Source organism: Accipiter gentilis, chromosome 1, assembly GCF_929443795.1.
Source record: "Accipiter gentilis chromosome 1, bAccGen1.1, whole genome shotgun sequence".
Classification (NCBI taxonomy): domain Eukaryota; kingdom Metazoa; phylum Chordata; class Aves; order Accipitriformes; family Accipitridae; genus Astur; species Astur gentilis.
Window position 1 is genome coordinate 43,127,159 of NC_064880.1, and position 19,880 is coordinate 43,147,038.

General features: G+C 39.3%; 1 protein-coding gene across 10 annotated transcripts in view; it reads right to left on the reverse strand.

Moving 5' to 3' along the window:
- The window catches only part of MYLK (myosin light chain kinase), a 222,486-nt gene that overhangs the window by 34,481 nt on the left and 168,125 nt on the right, over window positions 1–19,880 (reverse strand). For 9 of the 10 annotated variants that reach the window (XM_049803960.1, XM_049803987.1, XM_049803977.1 and 6 more), the window contains 3 exons: window positions 15,175–15,225; window positions 13,524–13,651; window positions 9,958–10,111 (listed from right to left, as the gene is read on the reverse strand). In XM_049803960.1, the coding sequence (XP_049659917.1) occupies window positions 9,958–10,111; window positions 13,524–13,651; window positions 15,175–15,225 (333 nt within the window). Of the gene's footprint in view, window positions 1–9,957; window positions 10,112–13,523; window positions 13,652–15,174; window positions 15,226–18,283; window positions 18,385–19,880 lie in introns of those variants that run through there. The other variant, XM_049804015.1, reaches the window with a different exon arrangement.

Consider the following 19,880-nt stretch of genomic DNA (forward strand, 5'->3'; position numbering starts at 1 on the left):
TTTGTGAAAGTAGTGCAGATTCTCTGGCATCTGCTATGCACACAGCTAAATGTGGACGGTATGTGTTTGTTTAAAAAAGGAAAAAAAGAAAGTGTCAGCCTGGTCTAATGCTCTGCACTGATTTTTATATTGAAGGAGGAAAGAATGCATGTGCTTCAGTCTTTGCAGAGTACAGTAGCCTGCTTGCCGTGCAGGACATCAAAATACAGCCTCTCTTTGCTGACTTTCACCACACTTCCGTTTCCAGTTGAAACTCTGGGCATGATTTATCAGTTGCCTAGGCCACAGTGACCTCTCTTCCCATGGTTCACCTAGATAACTGCAATCCATTTGGACAGTGTAGCTTACAGAAGCAATGCTTAGGTGTGTGAGCACTGGAGAGAAAACTTACATGGCCAAGAGGACAACAGTGATAAAGAAAATGCTACATGGCTTTAGTTTAATATCTGCCAGCCTTGGGAATACTTCTACTTTCCTAATAAATTTTTCCCAGTAGGCGAAGACAAAAACCTGCAACCCTGGCTGGACTCTCTTGAGCCAGAAAGATGCACGTTTTTTGTTTGAAGTCTACCGTGTGCTACTGCTTGCAGATCTGCTCAATGTATAAATACTGGCATAGTAGCTGCTATGGGAGATCATAACCAAGAACAAAAGCCTAATCTTTGCTCTTTCTTAATATGACAGATGTATATGTACCATTTTACCATGCTTAAAACCTATTTGATATCAGACTGGATGGTATTCTACAGTTCTGCACATTCAGAGAATTTGCAGATGGTCTCTCCATGTGTCTGTTTTGTTTCTTGACAGTTTATTCTATGGGAATTTTAAAGGTTACCCTTTATTCATCTGTCTGTATTGAAAGCTAGGATATTTTGCCAAACTGCATTCCCTTCTGGATATGAAATCTCTATCAGCACAATTAACTGCTTCCAATAAAAATATCCACTGGGTTGAGGAGGGGTGTGGAAGTCAAGCACAATTCTCTATTTTGTCCTTCTGTTTTAGTGTTTAGTATACCATTAATGTCCTTGTGCTGCCCATCTTCAATATTTCATTTGCATGTCATGTGCAGTCTTTTACACACACAAACATACTTCATACTTAGGCTTATATCATGAGGGCTTTACACAGGCTTCATTGGACCACAATTTTGTTCTTCCTGTTCTGGACCAAACCACAGCCACAAGCCAACATGTGAACTAGAAGGAAGGGAGTGCATCCAAAAATACACTGCTCCTTGTGAACATTTCTATAGGGGAAACTACTGATTTAAAATATCAAGCTCTAACGTCAGTTCACTATTATATGCAACAAAAGAAAACATGTATATATTCTCCACCATATAGTCTTAACTATATGAAAATATAGTTACTCCAGTCTTACAGCACACACATAACACCAAAATCAAGACTTAACTATGCTTTATGATGTTCTAGATTGTCACGGTCAAATTGGCTGTACCCACACAGTCCTGTTGAACTTGGTCAGAATCCTACAAACTCCACCTCCTTTGTAGCAGATAGTACTTACACCTCTTTTACTAGGGTGCACGATCACCTCATTTGCCTAACAGTATGACTGCAGAGGCTAACAAGACAGTGGGAGGTTGGACAGTTAAATGCTAAGGGGGGCTCAAGCACAAAGCTCCCTACATAATCTCTTTAAGAATATCGGTAGGGTTGCTCCAAGCTGGCTCCCAAAGCCTAGCGGCAAGCATAGGAGATGGACAAGCAGCTAATTTGGCCTCAAGCCTGCCTCTGGGACTGTTCCGCGCAGCAGCACAGAGACTGCATAGAGTCACTGACACTAGTGGCGCAGAGGAAACAGCAGTAGCAACTCGTATGTGCTATACGCCATGCATAGGGGAGTAAGAGGGGAGTGGAGGTGATGTGACGGAGGGCTCTACTCCTTTCCTCCCTTTGTGCTCCAGCAAACTAGGCACAGATTAAAGAAACCCTACTTCCCAACAAAGAGGGACATAAATTACCACTACCCCAGAGCAAGGAGGTCAGATTCCAGTTTATTCTTTGTGGCATGCGTTCCTTAGGGCAGATGGTAAGGTCACGAGCTGGCCTCACATGAAATGTATAAGCCACATTTAAGACCATACCAGGATTGAAACATGCACGTCTTATTTACTCCCAAATTGAATTCAGCTGCACTCCTTCCTCAGTCAAATTCTCAGAAATATTTTGGTAAACAGGTTTTGATATATAGCCTGGAGTAACCTTTAATTAATTTATATTTGTACACTCTGAGAAGCATAAAGCATAAGCATGCTCAGCCTTTATATCATTGCTATTTATAAGACAAATTTGACTTGAGGTCCTTGCCTTTTTTCAGTGGTGTGTAACCCAAAGTTCCTCCTGATAAGGGAAGGGACTTTCTTTCTGCTTAGGTGGTGAACCCACAGCTCATACAGAACACGCACATAACATGAAACTGTGCTATCCAGATCTGCCTTCTCTACATGGCTCAGTGTACAGAGTCCGCAGAACACAAGGACCATTCCAGGAGACCAAAAAAGGCAGCAATCTCCTTATCTGAGTGCAGGGAAATGGAAATTGTTCTGCTACTTGATGTGAGGGTCATGCTGAGCCAAAGCAAGGCGATAGGGCTTGCTGCACATTAAGAGCTTGCAGGGCTCTGGCGGGCTCTTAAGCAGCAATACTGTTCCAGTAGAAAGCCTCTGAAAACTGAGAACAGTATAACCACAACGTCTGAAAAAAGTTATTTTTCTTTTATGAACAGAGACAGTACTGAAGCAATGTCTCTGAAGTAGTTTTCTTTATCTGTTCTCAAAATTGCTTTGGTTTCTTTCTAAATCCAGTTATCATATTACTATGTACCACTATTATTAGCTATCGTGATATTTGTCTGCCAGATAAAGAACAGACAGAAAGAAACAATTTAATTCCATTCCACAAGCTGTTTAGCCAGAGAAGGTATTTAATATGCTGCAAAAGCCAGTTGAACACTGTCCATGCCGACTGCACTGGCAAAGCCTTCATTTGAAATTCATCAGCAGGAGAAAAGCGAAACCATAAAAGGTCATAACTGAACTTGGCATTATTGCTGACAGGGCTCAGGGTCATAGCAGACCTCTCTGCTTTGCTCGGAAAACTATGCCCTGCAGCTTTTTTTCCAAGGGAGAGGAGTGCTATAACTAGAGATATTATTACCCCTTAACAGCCTGTAACAACCATTAACACCCTTCTGGATGTTAGTGTACCATAGGTTTAGGGTAAAATTAAACTAGGAAACAATGCCTGCATTCACCCACAAAGCAACACAAGAGAAGCTGAAATGAACAGAAATTTTCTCCTAATGAAACAGCGTCCCCAGCAGAGCCCAGGACCACATGGACAAGGTTAGTTAGCCCATATTGCCCATCCCGACAACTCTGACATAAGACTAATTTATTTTAAAACTGCCCTTTTGAGACCTGATAGCTTACAAATACTGGAGGCCCAGAGCACCACTTCATGCTGTTGTTTCCACTTTGTCAGTTGGGGCAACTGAGGCATAAAAGAGTAAAATGACCTTGTCCAAGGACACAAGGGAGAATGGAGCTGGGAACGAAACCAGAGCTCACCACTCTCACGCAAATGCCCTCAGCACGAGAACATCTCCTTCTGCCACAGGCCTAATGGAACAAACAAATATATAATGCATTCTCAGGAGCCCTTTTTCTAGACCATCTGCTCCTGTGCCTGAGTCAACAAGCTATTCGGATTACTCATGTGCTACATGTTAGATGTCTGGTTTGATAACTGATTGAATTAGAGCTCTGATACCTGTCCACTGATAGGCAGAATAAATTTTAGGTTATTCTCCAGTAAGACTACCAGCAGGTTCCAAGTCTCGACCAGGATGAGTTTGGGTCCTAGGAATCCCATGTTTGTGTGCAGGAGTCATGATGCATTATTTCTTAGTAACTAAGAGATTTCTAGCATTTAACACCAAGCAAAATACAGGAATTTTGTTGTGAGAAATACCATCATGATACTTCCTTTTCTTCATCAGAAGAAAGGTGAAGATAAGTACCAGGAAAAATAACTAAGCAGGGGGTTCTATTGGAATTTCTTCTAACAGAAATTACATCAAAACTAGATAGCCCTTCAAAGAATAAATCCAGATCAGTGTACCAGCACTCATGCATGGGCAACGTAAGCTGTTCTTCCTCTATACATTGTTATCTTGCCGTGAAAATTTAGTTTTGATACAGCTGCAGAGTTTTGCCACCAAGCATTAGTGGGGAGGCTGACAGTGGAGGTTACAACACTGTTGAACTGCAACAGCAGCAACAACAGCAGCAACATGTCTCTTCCTTAACCACTAGTCTAGTTGCCCTTTAACCATAAAACTGATGACAAAAATGCTCCAGCAATCCAGAGGAATTTAAAAGGCTAAAGGTTAGAGACCGAGTCAACCCACATATTCTTAAGAAATGCACTGCATTCTCAACCCTAACTGTAAACAGGGAATCACATGGATACTGCAAGATATAATCTGATGCTTCTCAAAAGATGAAGTTTCAGAAGCTTTCATGTTAGCACTTCTGAGCTGCAGTATTCTCCGTAGAAGAGTCTATGGTTGTTCCGCTTCATTATGTGCTTTACAGATGTCTGCACGTGCTTATCCAGAGACAGAAGGCAGTTTCTGACCACTGCTGGATCCACTCAGTCTGAGTGGCTAGCACTGAGCCAGATTTCTCAGGCACTCACAAAAAATGCCGACAGTGCCACTGTGAACTGTTGGTTATGCTACCACATTTCCATCTAACAAGAGTTTCAGGCAAAGAATTAATGCTAATATAGTATGCATGTATGTCACTTCTTGAACCACGACCAAGCCCTTCATATAAGCAATTATTAATCCTAAGATTATATTCAATGACTACTGGAGTTAGTGATGATCAGATCTTGTTCTCAAGCTAAACTTGTATTTTCTCATTTTTGCTTGGAAAGACTGCTCATACAGATTCTGCTAAAGACACTGAAGTAACATTTCCCTCACAGAAGGCAACTTCTCCATCCCAACTCAGGTATGGAATCATAACTGCATGCAGAGGAGCAGGTATTACTTAGTGAATTCATGTTATACTACTTGCATGTCTGTGTGCAACATGCTTATATATGTGTCCCTAAGTACTTGGTTTATCACTTTCCAACAGTGCATGAGGATGCAGTACACGGTATGTGCACAAATGCTTAGAGTAAATAAAAACCCTATAACACTATACAATTATCTTTAGGCAATAATGATATTGCTCTTATTCTTCTGCATGTATATACCATATAGCTCACTAATCACCATGATAATTGTTTTTTTAATACAATACTACACCAAGAACAATTCAAATCTAAAGGATTTATAAAAGATAAACAGGGTTGATCAAAATCAGCCCCCAGGTAGGTAGTACATGTGTTTTTACTTCTGTATTAAAAGAAGTAAAAGCTGTCACTAATATCCAAAGTATTCACCAAACACTGATCATCAGAAAACCCCTGTATATTAGGCAGGGAAACATGAAGCAATTTGTCCAAAATCATGAAGGAAACTTGTGGCATAGCTGTAGAACAGACTACTTCTCTAATGCCAAATTCTCCTTGTTGAATACTCCATTGTTCTTTTGACTCTTTGTAATGGCACCCAGCTTTAGGCAGTATGAAAACCAAGTTCCTTTTTCAAAAGTGGTTACAGATTGGGGTATTCCTGTCACATAGCTAAAATGTTCAGAACCAGAAATTTGAAATTTACCCATATACATCCAATAAATGGCATGAAAGGAATGAATATTCCTTGGTATCACTGTAGAGTGAGGGCTCTACCTTGCCTAAATCAGCCCTCTCTTACACTAAGCTCATCACTGGCTCATTTAATATAGCTTTGACAACAGAAGTCCACTTTAATCTGACGCAGCATCTGCCGTAAATCATTAGCTCAGTCTCACATCAGGCCATTTTGGTTTTGGAGCAGAAACATGTTTCAAATCCTCCCAGAGACATCGCTCAGCTAATGAAATTGCTTATTTAAGAAAGCTAATCATCACAGTAGAGAAGAGGTCAACATGGACATTTTGGGACCAGTCAATCTTTTAAAGGAAGGCATTGCTTAACTTGGATGTCTCACTTTTGCGGCAGGTCTCCCAGTATTATTATTAGTGCTTATACAGACAAAGTTACACAATGAATCAATGTGAAACTCAAGACTCAGTCCGTGTGCCTCAGTGCTGTGTACTCATCACCACACTGCACTGCCTATCAGTTAACAAGTCTCAACTAACTTGACTACATATCAGTGCACCTGGTGTGTGGACTGCAAACAGCTCACACTGGAGGCTGAGTGAAATGGACATTTTGTTCATTGATACTCATTGAAATTGCAAAGGAAAAAAAAATCCTTGGAATAAAGTTGGGTTTCTTTCAAGAGCATCTTTTCCCATGGCCCCACCTGCATTGAATGATATACTGTTCAAACTCTTGAAGTGTCAGAACTCCTGCTAAGCTTGCAGTTGAAGGCTGAGACTGACAGTGTGAGCAGTTAAATTTAAGACTTTAGGAGGAAAATTCAAAGGAACGCAGGGTAGCTTTTTTCCCCTAAAAGTCATTATTAAAAATAATTTCCAAAAATCATACCCAGCTGTAGTTTACAGTCTAGGACTCAGAGTTTAAATCATAGCAGGATCATTTCTGGTTTGAATCTTGGCAGATAAGCTCAGTCCTTTGTCCTCTGGTTGGAGGTAAGTCGATAATGTTATTTTTTTGTGAAGAAAGGTCTTTGACAACTGAAAGTATAAAACCAAGATCCAGGATGGTCTTAAATATCCTCAGGATGATCTTTAGATGTTTTGCTCAAAGCAGGATCAGCTATAAGGTCAGACCAGATTGTTCAAAATATTTATCCAGTCTGAACTTGAATACCCCAAGGATGGAGACTGCACAACTTTTCTGGGCAACCTGCTACCTGGCATGTGTTACAGTCCAAATTTAATTTGGGAAATGCTTATTGGAGTCTTTCCCATGAGAAGCTTGCCCATCAGCATGAAGACTTTGCAATCCACATGGTTGTAAGAAGTAATAATAAAAGAAATACTTCTTTATTTCCATGTTTATTTCATTTTGTATTTTAACAAATGTCTTTGATTTGCTAAAATTCAGAACAGACAAGCCTGTTAGCTAGCCCTTTGAGAAACATAGCTCTAGGTTGGCTCAGACGCACTCCTCCAGAAAGCAGATGTTCTGTATTTGTAGTTTCCCTCAATACATTCAAGACTCAGTTGTGGACTGTGGTCAGTCAGCAGTGTTTTGAGTACACAGCATACACATAGATGTGCTGTTTATCAGTAAACTTATAGGGAGGCAGCTCACACAGAGTTTAGAGCCTTAATATAAATAGCTGAGGCAAACAGAGATGATCTCTAGCACCAGGGCTTTCTCCACAAATGCTTGTTATGAATGTGGGGTCAGGGCATGGAGGGCAAGTTTCTTTCCAGTACTTTGGATGGGGCAGAGAGAATGGACGGGTGAGAATTTACGAAAAGGACGAGCTTTGGTAGACTAAGAAGTCTCACATTTTGCGTATTGAGAGAAGCATAGGTTCCCCATTTTGACTGGAGCAGACTTTGGAGAAAAGTACCTTCCAATTTTCATGAACATTTAACACCTTTAAAGGTGCAAACAGATTTTATCTGATTTTTATTAAAAGGATTTTATCTCAGTAGTGAGATTCTAACCCACTCCCTAGAAGGAAGACATTTTTGCTCCCTTTTCCCACATCTTTTAGTACCCAGATGGAAGAATCTGGCCTTAAAATGCATGTGTAGCAAACTAGGAATCCTGAGGCTTTGTCATGCCTTTGGCAGTGCTGACATCAGCGAGATGTCTCACTGAAGAGCTTGGCAATTTTACAAGAGGGAATTTATTCTTTTCAGTTGGAAACAGATAGCTTGTCATCAGCCAAAACACATGGCAAACTCCAGCACATTGTGAGGATTCTTCACCCAACTCTCCCAAAAGCATCTCTGGGAATCCCACTGTTCTCTGGCACATTTCTTATGGAAGAGCAAAGCAGAAGGCTGAGATGTAGCTTTATAAGGCTATAGAATTCAAAAACTTTCAAACCAATTAACTCCAAAGGATATAAACCAGTAACTTATAATAATAATGAGTCAAGGCTCACACAGTGACAAGATAATAGGAGCTGTTGGCCTAGTTCAGCTAAAAAAAAAATCCATCTTGCCCAATAACCTGCTACAGTTAGCAGCCTGCAGCAGTTGCATAGGAAAGAGTGGAAAAAAAGGGAAACGTAAAGAGCAATTAATCTCCTGTCATTCTTCTAGCTGCTAATCAGCTGTGTTGGGGCTTTGGAGCCAAAAGCTGTACCCAGAACAATGTATATGATGGTTCTTCGAGGGCCAATTTTTCACGGTGTTCATTTTTAACCTAGCTATACTTCTGACCTGCACAACCCACTGTTGGTAAAGGTAGTACAATTTATATATGCATCATGTGAAAAATACTTATTGTATTTTCTTCTGTCCTTGAATTCTCTGGCACATTGCTGGAATCTACTTGATATTTATACTCATTCATTCAGTTTATCTTTTAACTGCAATGAAAGCCACAGATTAGATGAAAGAAGTCCATTTAAATAATCAGGAGGCCTCTATTGACAGTATGTACAGCAGTACGCAGCTGAGGGACATTCACTCTTTAGCAGTGGATATTGTACTTGGAAGTGTGAGTTTACTCATTAAATTTGTATGTTATTCACTGGATTGCTGGAATGAATTTCCAGTCCAACTTGGGTTAATGGTGTTTTGCCGTTGATTGCACTGGAGTCAGATTTTTCTCTTTGGCTTTATACCCGCTTTTCTTGCTCACTAGCCCATGTATCTGTTAGGACAGCAGAGCCAATGCAGTTCTGAGTGTGTGATTAGGATGCAGCCTTGCTGGCTGAACTAGAATTGATCCAAATGCCTGGGCAAGCTCTGCCCTCCCCTGCTTTGTGTCAAAACCCCCCTGCAGGCCATAGATAACAGAGCCTAGAAACAGACCCATCCCACAGGCTAATGTTTTAACCAGATCACCCTCTTTGCTTGTAGAACTTCCCCACATCTCCCTGGAAACCATTTGCTGTGTATCCACACCAAAGTGTGTTCATTAGCTCTTTCAGAGCTAGATGTCACAGCTCTAGATTTTGTCTGACATTCAAGCTAGCTGGTCTAGATCTAGGCTGCAGTTTTATCTGCAAAAATACTGCAACTGTCTACCAGTCTACAACTATCTGCAGCTGTCCACAGCCTGCTACAACAAAATTGGTGGCCTGAATGTGCCATCTGACAAGGCTGTTTGAAGCTTTAAAATAGTTGTGTGTAAAAGCTCATATATGAAGGCTCCATATTCAAAACAGACTGCCTTTATTCACCACTTTCTATCACTATAAAACAGTAGACAATGGTAGGAATTTCAATTAAAAGGATAAAATCTCTCTCCCCCAAGCAACAGGATGTTTTCAAATTTACAGTCTAATAGAAACCACCTCAATCTTTCCTGAACTAACAGTTTTAAAATTTGCAGTCTAGCAAACAGCTGGATGCTGCAAACATTAAATGGCAAAGAGAAGTGATATCTAACCAAAAAATGGAGCCATGAGATAGTTTTTTTCTTGTGTGTGTTTTTTTTTTAAAGTCTGAGCTATTTTTTATCTCCATCTGTACTTAGTAATTTTTCAAAATAAAACACAGTATAGCCCTACTGAACTTGCTTATAGTCCTTATTACAGTGTCACTGTCCAGTCCAGATATTTTTTAAAGTACTAGTTTTTCATTGCAGTCTTGTTAACTTACCTGATTATTTTATTTCATTTTTTTGCATATCATCATATAAAAAGCAAGTGTAGTCATGTCTGAAGAATGAGTATATATCTAAAACATTATTATGGACTTACCAACAACTGTAAGGTTGACTTGTGCTTGTCTGCTGCCAAGTTTGTTCTCTACGACTAGGGTGTAACATCCACAGTGTTCCTGCCTCGTTGAAGATATTGTTAGCTTGCTGCTGTTTTCAGCATTCTCAATTTTAATATATTCATTTTCTTCAATCTGCCAAATTCAAAAGAAAAAAAGAGATTTTATGGGATGAATTCCTTGTATGTGAAAGAGCTCAAATTACAATACAAGGTTATCATATTGAGCGTTATCTGAAGATAACTCTATTACAGCAGTGAATACGTGCAGCTGGTAAAGAGTGTAATCAACACGAAACATCTAGAAATGCAGTGGAACGTTATATAACGGCTTCAGTCCTGCAAAGGCAACAGGTAGCATTTGTATTGCTGGAACTCTGTTAAGGCACAGGAGTTTCACTTTCTATCACTTCTTTGACAGGCTGAAAGTGCAAACTGTGTAACTGGCAAAAGAACAAAGCCTGGCCTTGCATATCTCACAGAGACCACAGCAGAACAAGGGTTTAGCTCTAAATACCCTAATTCATTTGCCATTCCCCTTTAGAGGCCCAATGTGCAAATCATCCATAGCGGTGACTTTTAACCAGCCTTATTCTGTACTTCCACATAAATCTAGGTAATAGTTTCTTAGGTTTGAACAATTGAAGATGGTGTTGCCTGAAATGGAGATGTAATGCTACAGCTGTGCAGAGAGACATACAAAGAGCCAATTTGGCTTTCCTATAGCATTTTTATTTTCTGGAGAGGCAAAAATCAAAATCTCAGCTGACTATCATAGGCATATTATGATCCAATTTTTAATTGAATCAAAGCTATCATAGCATAAATGGCCAAGGAGACTTAGATTTTAAACAGCATTAGCTTGAGACATGACAGATTATTTTAAAAACCTCATAAAGCTACACTGCAATTATAGAAGCTGTACACTGTGTTCTTATGAAACAGACAACATAATGTCAATGCCCTTCTTCCTCCCACCACTTCCTTCTTAGATAAGTGACTCTTCCAACTCATTCTCAGAATTTCATTAAAAATTAAGGCTATTTAGTTTGCCTTATCTTATCTCATATATTCAGAGAATAAGAAATTACAAGGCTAAGAGCAGGACTTTCCCTGCTTTCTCCTCAAATGAGATAGAACACATGTATCGCTATATGCCCAAAAGTAACCTGAGAAAGATGCTCCTACAGTAACTTGAATAGAAAGTTAGCAAATGGGATTATGTAGGATTACAGTTTAAATTACACTGAAAGTTGTTTCCCCCTGGCCCCGTACTTTGTTCTTCTGAAATTCTGCACTGGGTTATATGTTTTGCTTCATTAGAATTAGTCAAAGGGTAATAGTAATTAAAAAATCAGTCTAGTAGAACTAGATCTGCGTTATTCAGAGAAAGCCCTGAAGTTAAGCAGAGAAAGCCCTGAAAGGGTGCTCAGCGGCTTGCAATGGTTGTGGGGAACACAAAGCTGTATCCCTGTGTTCCCAAAAGAAAGTCACTGGTCATAGTTAAGAAGCTCCAACAATTGACAATGTTAAATGATGGACTTTGTTCCTCAACTAAGGAAGAAGCTTTCAAAGGCTTTCCCCTTTTTAGCTGAGCACAGTTCCAGCATCCCTCCACTAGACTGCCATCATGTACCAAGTATGGGTCACAACTTTGTGACATTGCCTTTCTTCAAGGAAAAGATATTGTCCAGAATATACCTGTGAGAGGCCCCTGTGGCTTTCTCGAACCTGAGGGAATGTGAGGAAGGAACATGGAGAGGACAAGTCCCTCCTGCATGCTGCAGCATACAGTGCCAGCGCTGAAATCACAACTCACCACTTACGGGATCTGCTCAAATAACTACTACAAATAACCCCCAGGAAAATTTTAAGAATACTTGTGTGATTTTTCACTTTTAGGACTGGAAATGGAACAGAGTTGAAATCAACTACATTTATAGAAGAGGAAGAAATCCAAGAATAAAACAGTATGTGGTGAAGTTTAAGTCAAAAAGAAAGCAAAATAATGGTGCGGCACACTACACACTGTCTCCCGTTTAATTTTATAAATGAAAGACTGCTGCCCTCACTTGTCCTCCTACAGTGCTTATTAACCTTCCTGAAGTTTTTTCTTTTCTATCTCATTCACCTGCCATAATGAACCATTTAAAAATATATATGTCATTTTAATGTATGATTTTGCAAACCTTCGATTGTCTTACAGTGAATAAAGTATAAAGATGGTAAAAATAATATTTTACAGAGGGAAAAAAGGTGTAGAATCACAGATTATGGAACTGTTATGTGTATTATGAGCTGCTGGTCTCTGTTATCACATAAATTTTGCATATAAAAATGGCCTTGAAATCTATGTAAATAGGATTGTTGTATTTATTCAACAATGAACTCAGAATTCTGCACAAACCAGAAGCTCACATTTAAGGGGTACGTTTTATGCATGTGATAAGACAGAGCTCAGCAAAACATGACACTGAATGTCCCTGGAGCTTCTGAGAAATATTTCTGTAGAAATAAGTAAGCCACTTTTTAATACCAGTCTTGAAACTAAAGAATTTTAAGAAAACATGGGAGTTCAGGGAAAAAAAACCCCACCCTTTCCCCTAAAGTAAGAGGTTATTTGGGGTTAGCAAAAATGGACTCTGGAATACCCTTTGCACTAGCAAACTGTTTTGAATTCTTTCAATTAAATGCTGACACATCTGGATTTAGAGTCTAAACTTCCTTGTAGGAGGAGATGTTTTTATTTATCTTCTATAGACTGCGTAATGAGTTCAGAATGAAATAAACAGAATAGCAGCTACAGTACATATTTATATTTGCTCTACCCTAACATGGCACTTCATCTTCCAGTTTGTAGTTGCATATTGGGTTATTTGATTTAAAGTGGTTTTATTATTCACTAAAGCAACTCTCTTTAGAAACTGCTCTTATGCATACATGTAATATAGTTCAAGGAAATTAAATCAAGCAGAAGGAACTTTAAACCTAGGGGGTTTAACCCCCTAGGCAGCATAAATAAACCTAGGCAACTTAATTGCCATTGTGCCTTGCATGACGACATTTGTGTTGCAAGACATTTCACTCAAGCTTCCTGTATGGCATTTTGCCCCTCTGACATAACTTTAGACCAAGCCTCAATGAAGAAGAAGTTCTTTTTGAAGGAGAGAAAGGTTTGCTGTGACAGATACTTTACAGATACCTATATCTTTCACACCACCTATCCTTTAATTACCTGGTTTAAGGCTTTTCTCAAAGGAACAGTCATTTCTTATAGGAGGGGACAGACAGCAAGAAAGATTTGGGCTTGGCATTAGGAAAAAATTTCTAACACTATGGATATTTAAGCACTGCAATAGGTTGCTAATGGAGGTTGTGAAATCTTCATCATTGGAACGTTTTTCAGCAGAGGTGAGGAAAACATTTGGCAGGAAGGACATGGATTTTGCCAGTTCCTGAGGAAGGGAGATGGACAAGATGGGTCATTGGTGTTCCTTTCCAACTCTACTTTTTCAATGATTGTTAAAACAGACCAGAAAACAATTTACCTGCTTACGGAATTTCATCCAGGTGCAAGTTATGGGTGCCGTTCCTACCACCTTGGCAAACAATTCCACTGATTCACCAGCACGGACTTTTCTGTCTTCTGGGAACTGAGTGATCTGAGGAGGAGCAGCTGATGGAAAATAAAAATAAAATAAAAAAATCTCTCTTTAGGTGACTTTACTTTCTATTTTTCTTAAAATTCAAACCACATACATCTCTCAGCTCAACAGTTTCAGAGCAGCATTTGAAATCCAGATTAGCAGTTATCTGTTGCTTGCAATGAAACAATCCCATGGATATTGTTAGTTCTACTGTAGTGAAGCAATAACAACCTACCTGTCAGAAGTTTGCTCATGCAGGACCAAGGTACAGAAATCCAAAGGCTAAAAGTATTAAGACCTACAACCAATTCCAAATATAGAGCTTATGAAATCTGTTGGGTTTTTCAGAAAAAACTTTTTTCTTTTGCACTTTGTATTTTTGAAGAATGGCTCCAGCTAACGTCATATCAATTTGCGTGTGCTGAGGGGGTCTGCAAACCTGCTCCCAAATGTCATCAACACCATTCAGAAAATTTAAGACTCAACACCTGCCTATGAAGATTCTGGCTTCAGTAGCCAGATAAACATCATGTGGGACATCTATTAGAGAGACAAGGAAGGCAACTGATGTCTTTCTCCATCACACTCAATTTTCCTGTAAGCAATGACAGATCCTTTTGTTTGTGTATTACAGTGCTGCTTTAAAATCTTGCAGTCCCATTCATACTCCTCCATTTCTGAATCAGGTATTTCTCCTCCCCTTCCCTTTCACTGCCTGAGTATTAATAGATGGCAGAACATATTTTTTGCTAATTATGCTACTTCATGACTCTTGGTTGTGATGCTGAATGTGCCAGATTCCTGGTAGCTGCTAGGGACAGATGCCAGAAATATCACAGCCCAGACAACTCCAGGGTGAAATCTGTTTGCTTTATGAGAGTACCACAACAAAAAATATTTGGGGGGAGGGGGTGTTGGGGCGGAAGGGTACAGATTTGAGGACATATTGACAGAAATGGTAAAAGGCATTCCCTAACATTAGAATGACCTCACTGCCAAATGTAACATTCCTCGCCAAAGCACAGGGCTACTGGCTACTGGGCATGCAAAAAACCACTTTCTTTTTCTTTTCAATGTAATTAAAACAAAGTGGTTCCCCACCTCCCGACTTGTTCTTTGGAGAAGAAGGAAACTGAATTTTCCTTTTCTGAAGGAAACTAGGCTGAGGCACATACCTGGCATAGAAAACATCTTGAACAGTTTAAATGTCTAACAAAATTTTAAGGCACTGAAAACAGGTTCCTATAGAGGAACATTCTCAGTAACTTTAAATGTAGTTAGCTTTGCCTAAGAGAGTGCAAACACGTGAACAGGTTACCATAATGCCTGCAGACATTTGGTAGGATCTTGATACAGTTTATTCGATAGTAACTTTTTCGCATGCTCGTAATTTAAGTCTCAGGGCAGTGTAACCTTATGAACAAGTTTGAAAGAGGGACTTTGCTTACCCACTGTTTAGTCACATATGCAAACAAATTTAGTAGGCAAACGGCTGTACTTAGAAATGTGGTTTATTATTTATTCCTACAGGACAACACATGCAACAACTTACCTGCTTTTGGAGGAGTCTTTGGAGCTGGTTTCTTCTTCACTGTTGCTTCACCTAGTCAGAAAAAAATTCAAAGGTGAGCTTTGGAAGGTACCAGAGTAACTGCAAAGCTTACATCCATAGCGATGCTTTGTTGGCACTTGAAACTATAATATGTTCTTTCAGCATATTAAAGTCAAGAATTAAAAATACTTTTAAAAAACACTTTTATTATCCTGATTGAGCCTAAGAATATTCACAGTTGAAGCTGGAACTTTTAAAAGAATCAAAGAAATCTGCTACACATCTCCCATAATCTGTCAGACCCCATTCCTTATAGCAGTTTAACTGGGGTGAAAACATCAGGCCAAGATCTCATACTGAATTTCTGCTCAGATTTCCAGCATAATCAATGCTGAATGAGCTCAGTTAAAACTAGGGTAGCTAACACCACATACTGCTTCTTACACCACTTCTGAGCTAGCAAAGAAACAACTATATACAGGCAGTAAATACTAGAATCACCCCTCTGCCTCATCCTCTTCCCTAAGCAGAGACAACTTTTTGCTATATTCATAAGAGCAAGTGCACAGTATCAAAAAATATGGCCCAGAATTTGAAATCTGGGTGTATAAATTTTGGGAAGACAATGTTCTACAAATTGCGAATGGTAAGTAGAAAGACAGTAGAAAAGACAGGTAGGTAGAAAATGGCTATTAACTGTTTTTCACAAAAAATGAACTAGGGGCTACCCAATTAATTATCAGGCAGGAGGCATAAAAGAAACAAAAGAAGTATTTTTAAATATAGCATGCATAATCTATGTTCACAGACAAGTAATTTTTTGCAAGACAGAAACATAAACAGGTTCAAAAGGACAAATTCATAGGAGTTAGGTCTAGTGGTGGCCATTAAATATAACAGTCTGGATGCCTTCAAACCACTGAATTCCAGAAGTGGAGGGGCTCATTCCTTTTAAAGCACTCTCTTTTTATCTGCTATCCTAAGCATCCTTGTCAGAGGATGGCCTCTGCTGTGAAAGGACATTTCTTATTTATGCTCAAGTAGGCAGCTTGATTGAAGTAGGCTGGTTTTTAAGATGTTATTGCCTCCAGTGGAAGCAGTATCTGCTAAGTGCTTTTGAATATCTGGCAGAATGTGCATAGGTGCCTAGTGATAGCCATAACAGTCTCAAAAGTTTTGAATTTTTTGGTTCATTGTTTACTTAAGTTATTTCAAAGCAGCAAGACACTGAGCAGCAAAAAAATTGCCCCAAATCCACCAAACCAATAAAAAGAGTCTTTTATTTTAACCTCCTTGGCTGTAGCAAACTGCAAGCTGTGCATGATACCCAGGGAACACATCACCTGATGCCCCGGGAATAAGGAGCCATGAGTTGTGAACCCACTATGGGAGTCTAATATTATAGCTCATGCAACAGGCAGATGTGAAGATTGATTTTAAATTTTAGAGTCATTGGAGATACTAACAGATGTGCTATAGGTTGTTAAAAGACCAAAGGCTTTAACAAATATTTAATGGTTTAGCTGCCAACAACAGTGTTTATTCAGTTCATTCTGGAGAGTATTTCACTATGCACTGAATATAGAAGTTTTTCTACCTTCTTTTTTATGAACTTCCATTTCATAGTAATTTTCTTTCAAAGTATGCTTAGATTTATATGCTCGGTCTTTATTGATCTTACAGGAACCAGAAACACAATAATGGAGAGGTAGAATATTCCTGCAGTACTTGCGGCTGACTCAAAAAAGAATAGTTGGGTATCTCCCAAGGAAGCCTTTCTTCAATGACTGTCAGCTCAACAGAACTAGTTAAAAGTTTGGATTAGTAGTTATGACGTGTTTATGCTACTATAACTGGACCACCAGGGCATAAGCTAGGTATCTGTCCTGCCATGTCTTCCATGTGGGCTTAACCCTGTTTAAATGGAGGCCTTCAAAGAGCACTACTGCTCATTAAAGGGACCCATTGCTTTTCAGGCCACCAACAGACTGACATGTACCCTGGCTGCTGTAGTGAGTGACAGCAAATATATTTCCAGATCCTCTTTCCTGCCCAAGCTGTATGAGCAAAAGCAACAAGTGGTGTTTTCAAAGCAGCTTTCCTCTTTGTCATTGTAGGATTACACCTTGCACTGAAACTCTTACTTCAGGCTGTAGTCACAGTTACATGGATGAAACTACTTATATTATCAGGTGCCAGCTTAGAAGGGCTGCAGAGTCTGGCCTATCATCTGCTGTTAAATATCCCCATTAATGGAAATAGTGCATTAGTTACTCATTAGGTGCATAATCCCATGCATACTAACTCAGTTATAGGATTTAAAAATGTGTAAACATTTGTGTGTGTGTGCATGCTATATTTGACATCAGATTCTCTGCTTTTCTCTAAACTGAGAATGAAATAGCTATTGGGTATCTCCTCAGAGCTATAATGGATTTTAATAAAAGCTAATGCAATGACATGAATTTGATTACTTCTACACTCCATTAAGCCTGATATGAACAAAGAGCACCAACAATGAGGAAAAAGCACCATTTGTCAAGTGCCATCTTGGGTTGCAGATACTGTTGCTATTTTTCGGAAGTGTCACTGCAGACAAATAGGAGGAAAAGCAAATTCCTTAATCCAGCATGATTTTTACTCAGCTATCACCTCTTGGCCTACATTGTGTATTTGTTGCAGTACCTTAGTTAATAAGCAAGGTGCTGGCGGAGTCATTACACTCTCCAAACATTCACGTTTCACTCTGACTCTTAATATCTCAAGATATTTTTTTTCATCCTGGCTGACAATGTCATTCTCTGCCTTTGCAGAATACATACACATAGGTATCTATACACAGAGATACCCCTCTCACTTTTTTCTGCCTACTATCAGCCACTCTCTGTTCATCATGGAAGGGACCCCAATAACATAATTTGTTCATTCACAATTACAGTCAGTGACATTCAGTTCAGCATTGTTAAAGAATAATGTTTCTATATGGGTTAGGATGTATAATGAACTACCAGGTATTACATTTACCCTGTAAGTCAAATAAATGCATTGTGTCCCTCCTAGCCCTGGAATAACTAAGGGCTATGCTTACGACAGTTTAAAAGACTCTCACCTCAATGAAGATTTCCATAGCAGCAAAGCAAAGAACATGAACCCATCACGTCATTCAGCTAGGGTACTGCTTTTTACATGTAAATACAAAATTTTTGTTTAATTTTTAGGTTTTACCCACCAGGACATTACATTCACTTAACTGAAGATATACAGACTGTCACTGGACTTCATCAAACCATGCAGATTGCAAAGGCTGGCTGGAAGGTCTGGCTGAATATCCTGTTTTGCAGACACAAATAGCCCTGAGCAGAAATGAAAGGCAGGGGCGGGGTGGAAGGGAATGAGTACAAGGATGCGTCTCTGGGTCTGTGAAGCTGACTTCTTTGGCTAATAGCGTACACTCCACTATTCTTAGATCTTCCTTAAGAATACCAGCTTATCTCATGCATCTTTTTGAAATGCAACTTCTGTTTCCAAACCTGCTGGAGACAGTTAGTGAAAAATATCTAATAAGATTACCCAAAGTTGACAAGGTCAAATGATTGTTTTCATTAAAATATTTTAGCCTCTTGGAAATGTTAGTTCAAGTGTGCCTCTGCTGCTTTTTAAAAAAAAAGACAGTTTGTCCCACTTTTGATATTTACATTGAAACAGGCTGAAGCTGAAAACCAACCTGGAAGAAAAAGGACATAAGATTCCCTCCTTAAATGAATCTGCCTTCTAGAAACAACCTAATTTAAACATTACAAGGCTGGTATTTACATAACTTTATAGGCAGGTTTGCCTCTTGGAGAGCTTGTGTCTGGGTTGGGGAACATAACTAAAAACCCGGAAAGATCCCATACAGGCTGATAGCTGTGGGACATTTGGTTGTGCCGTTCTTTGCCCTGATGGTGAATTCATGAGAGCAGATACGTTCAGAAGCCTCCGTCTTTCTTTTTTGTTTCCCTTTTTTGGAATTTTACTAAAAATAGTCATAGCCCTCCCCTGAAATGGCTCTCTGCACAACTTGCTTTCATAAAGCATGAAGCAAAACTCTTACAGTCTGAAAAAAACATCAGTACTCAAGATGGCATTTCCAACCAGTCCATAATTCCTACTGTCTTCCTTGAGAGACATGCCTAAAATTATGTGCATGTCTTCTATAGTGATGGATTTCAGCACCTGGTAAACAAGTACAGTAAATACCTAACTCCGTTAATATAAGGGGCAAGACATTTCCCTGCTTCTGTCTGCTTGTGGAATAGCCTCATTTTAGCTCTGGATAGGAGAAGGGCTAATGACATACTGTAATACTATAGTCACATAGGAAACCATTTTCCCCTCATGGAAAACTTTTCAAGATTTCATCTTCTGAGAGGAACTAAATTGGTTTTTTCAGTTTCCTTTAAGAGAAACTGAAAAAAAGAAGTCATGTCTGCAACATGTTAGATATTGTGGTAACAAGAATATTTATACAGGAGATGGAAAAGCCAGATTCAAGTCTCTGCTCCTTCTTCCCCATCTCACTTGAATGCTTCAGAGGTGTGGGATAGGACTTTATGAGGTCTCCCTCTCCTACATGTAAATGAATCATAGTGTAACCTCCTTCAGACTCTTCTGGGGATAGGTGTCAGGGTCTGAATCAAAGGTGACTGTTGTCTGTAATGCTTCAC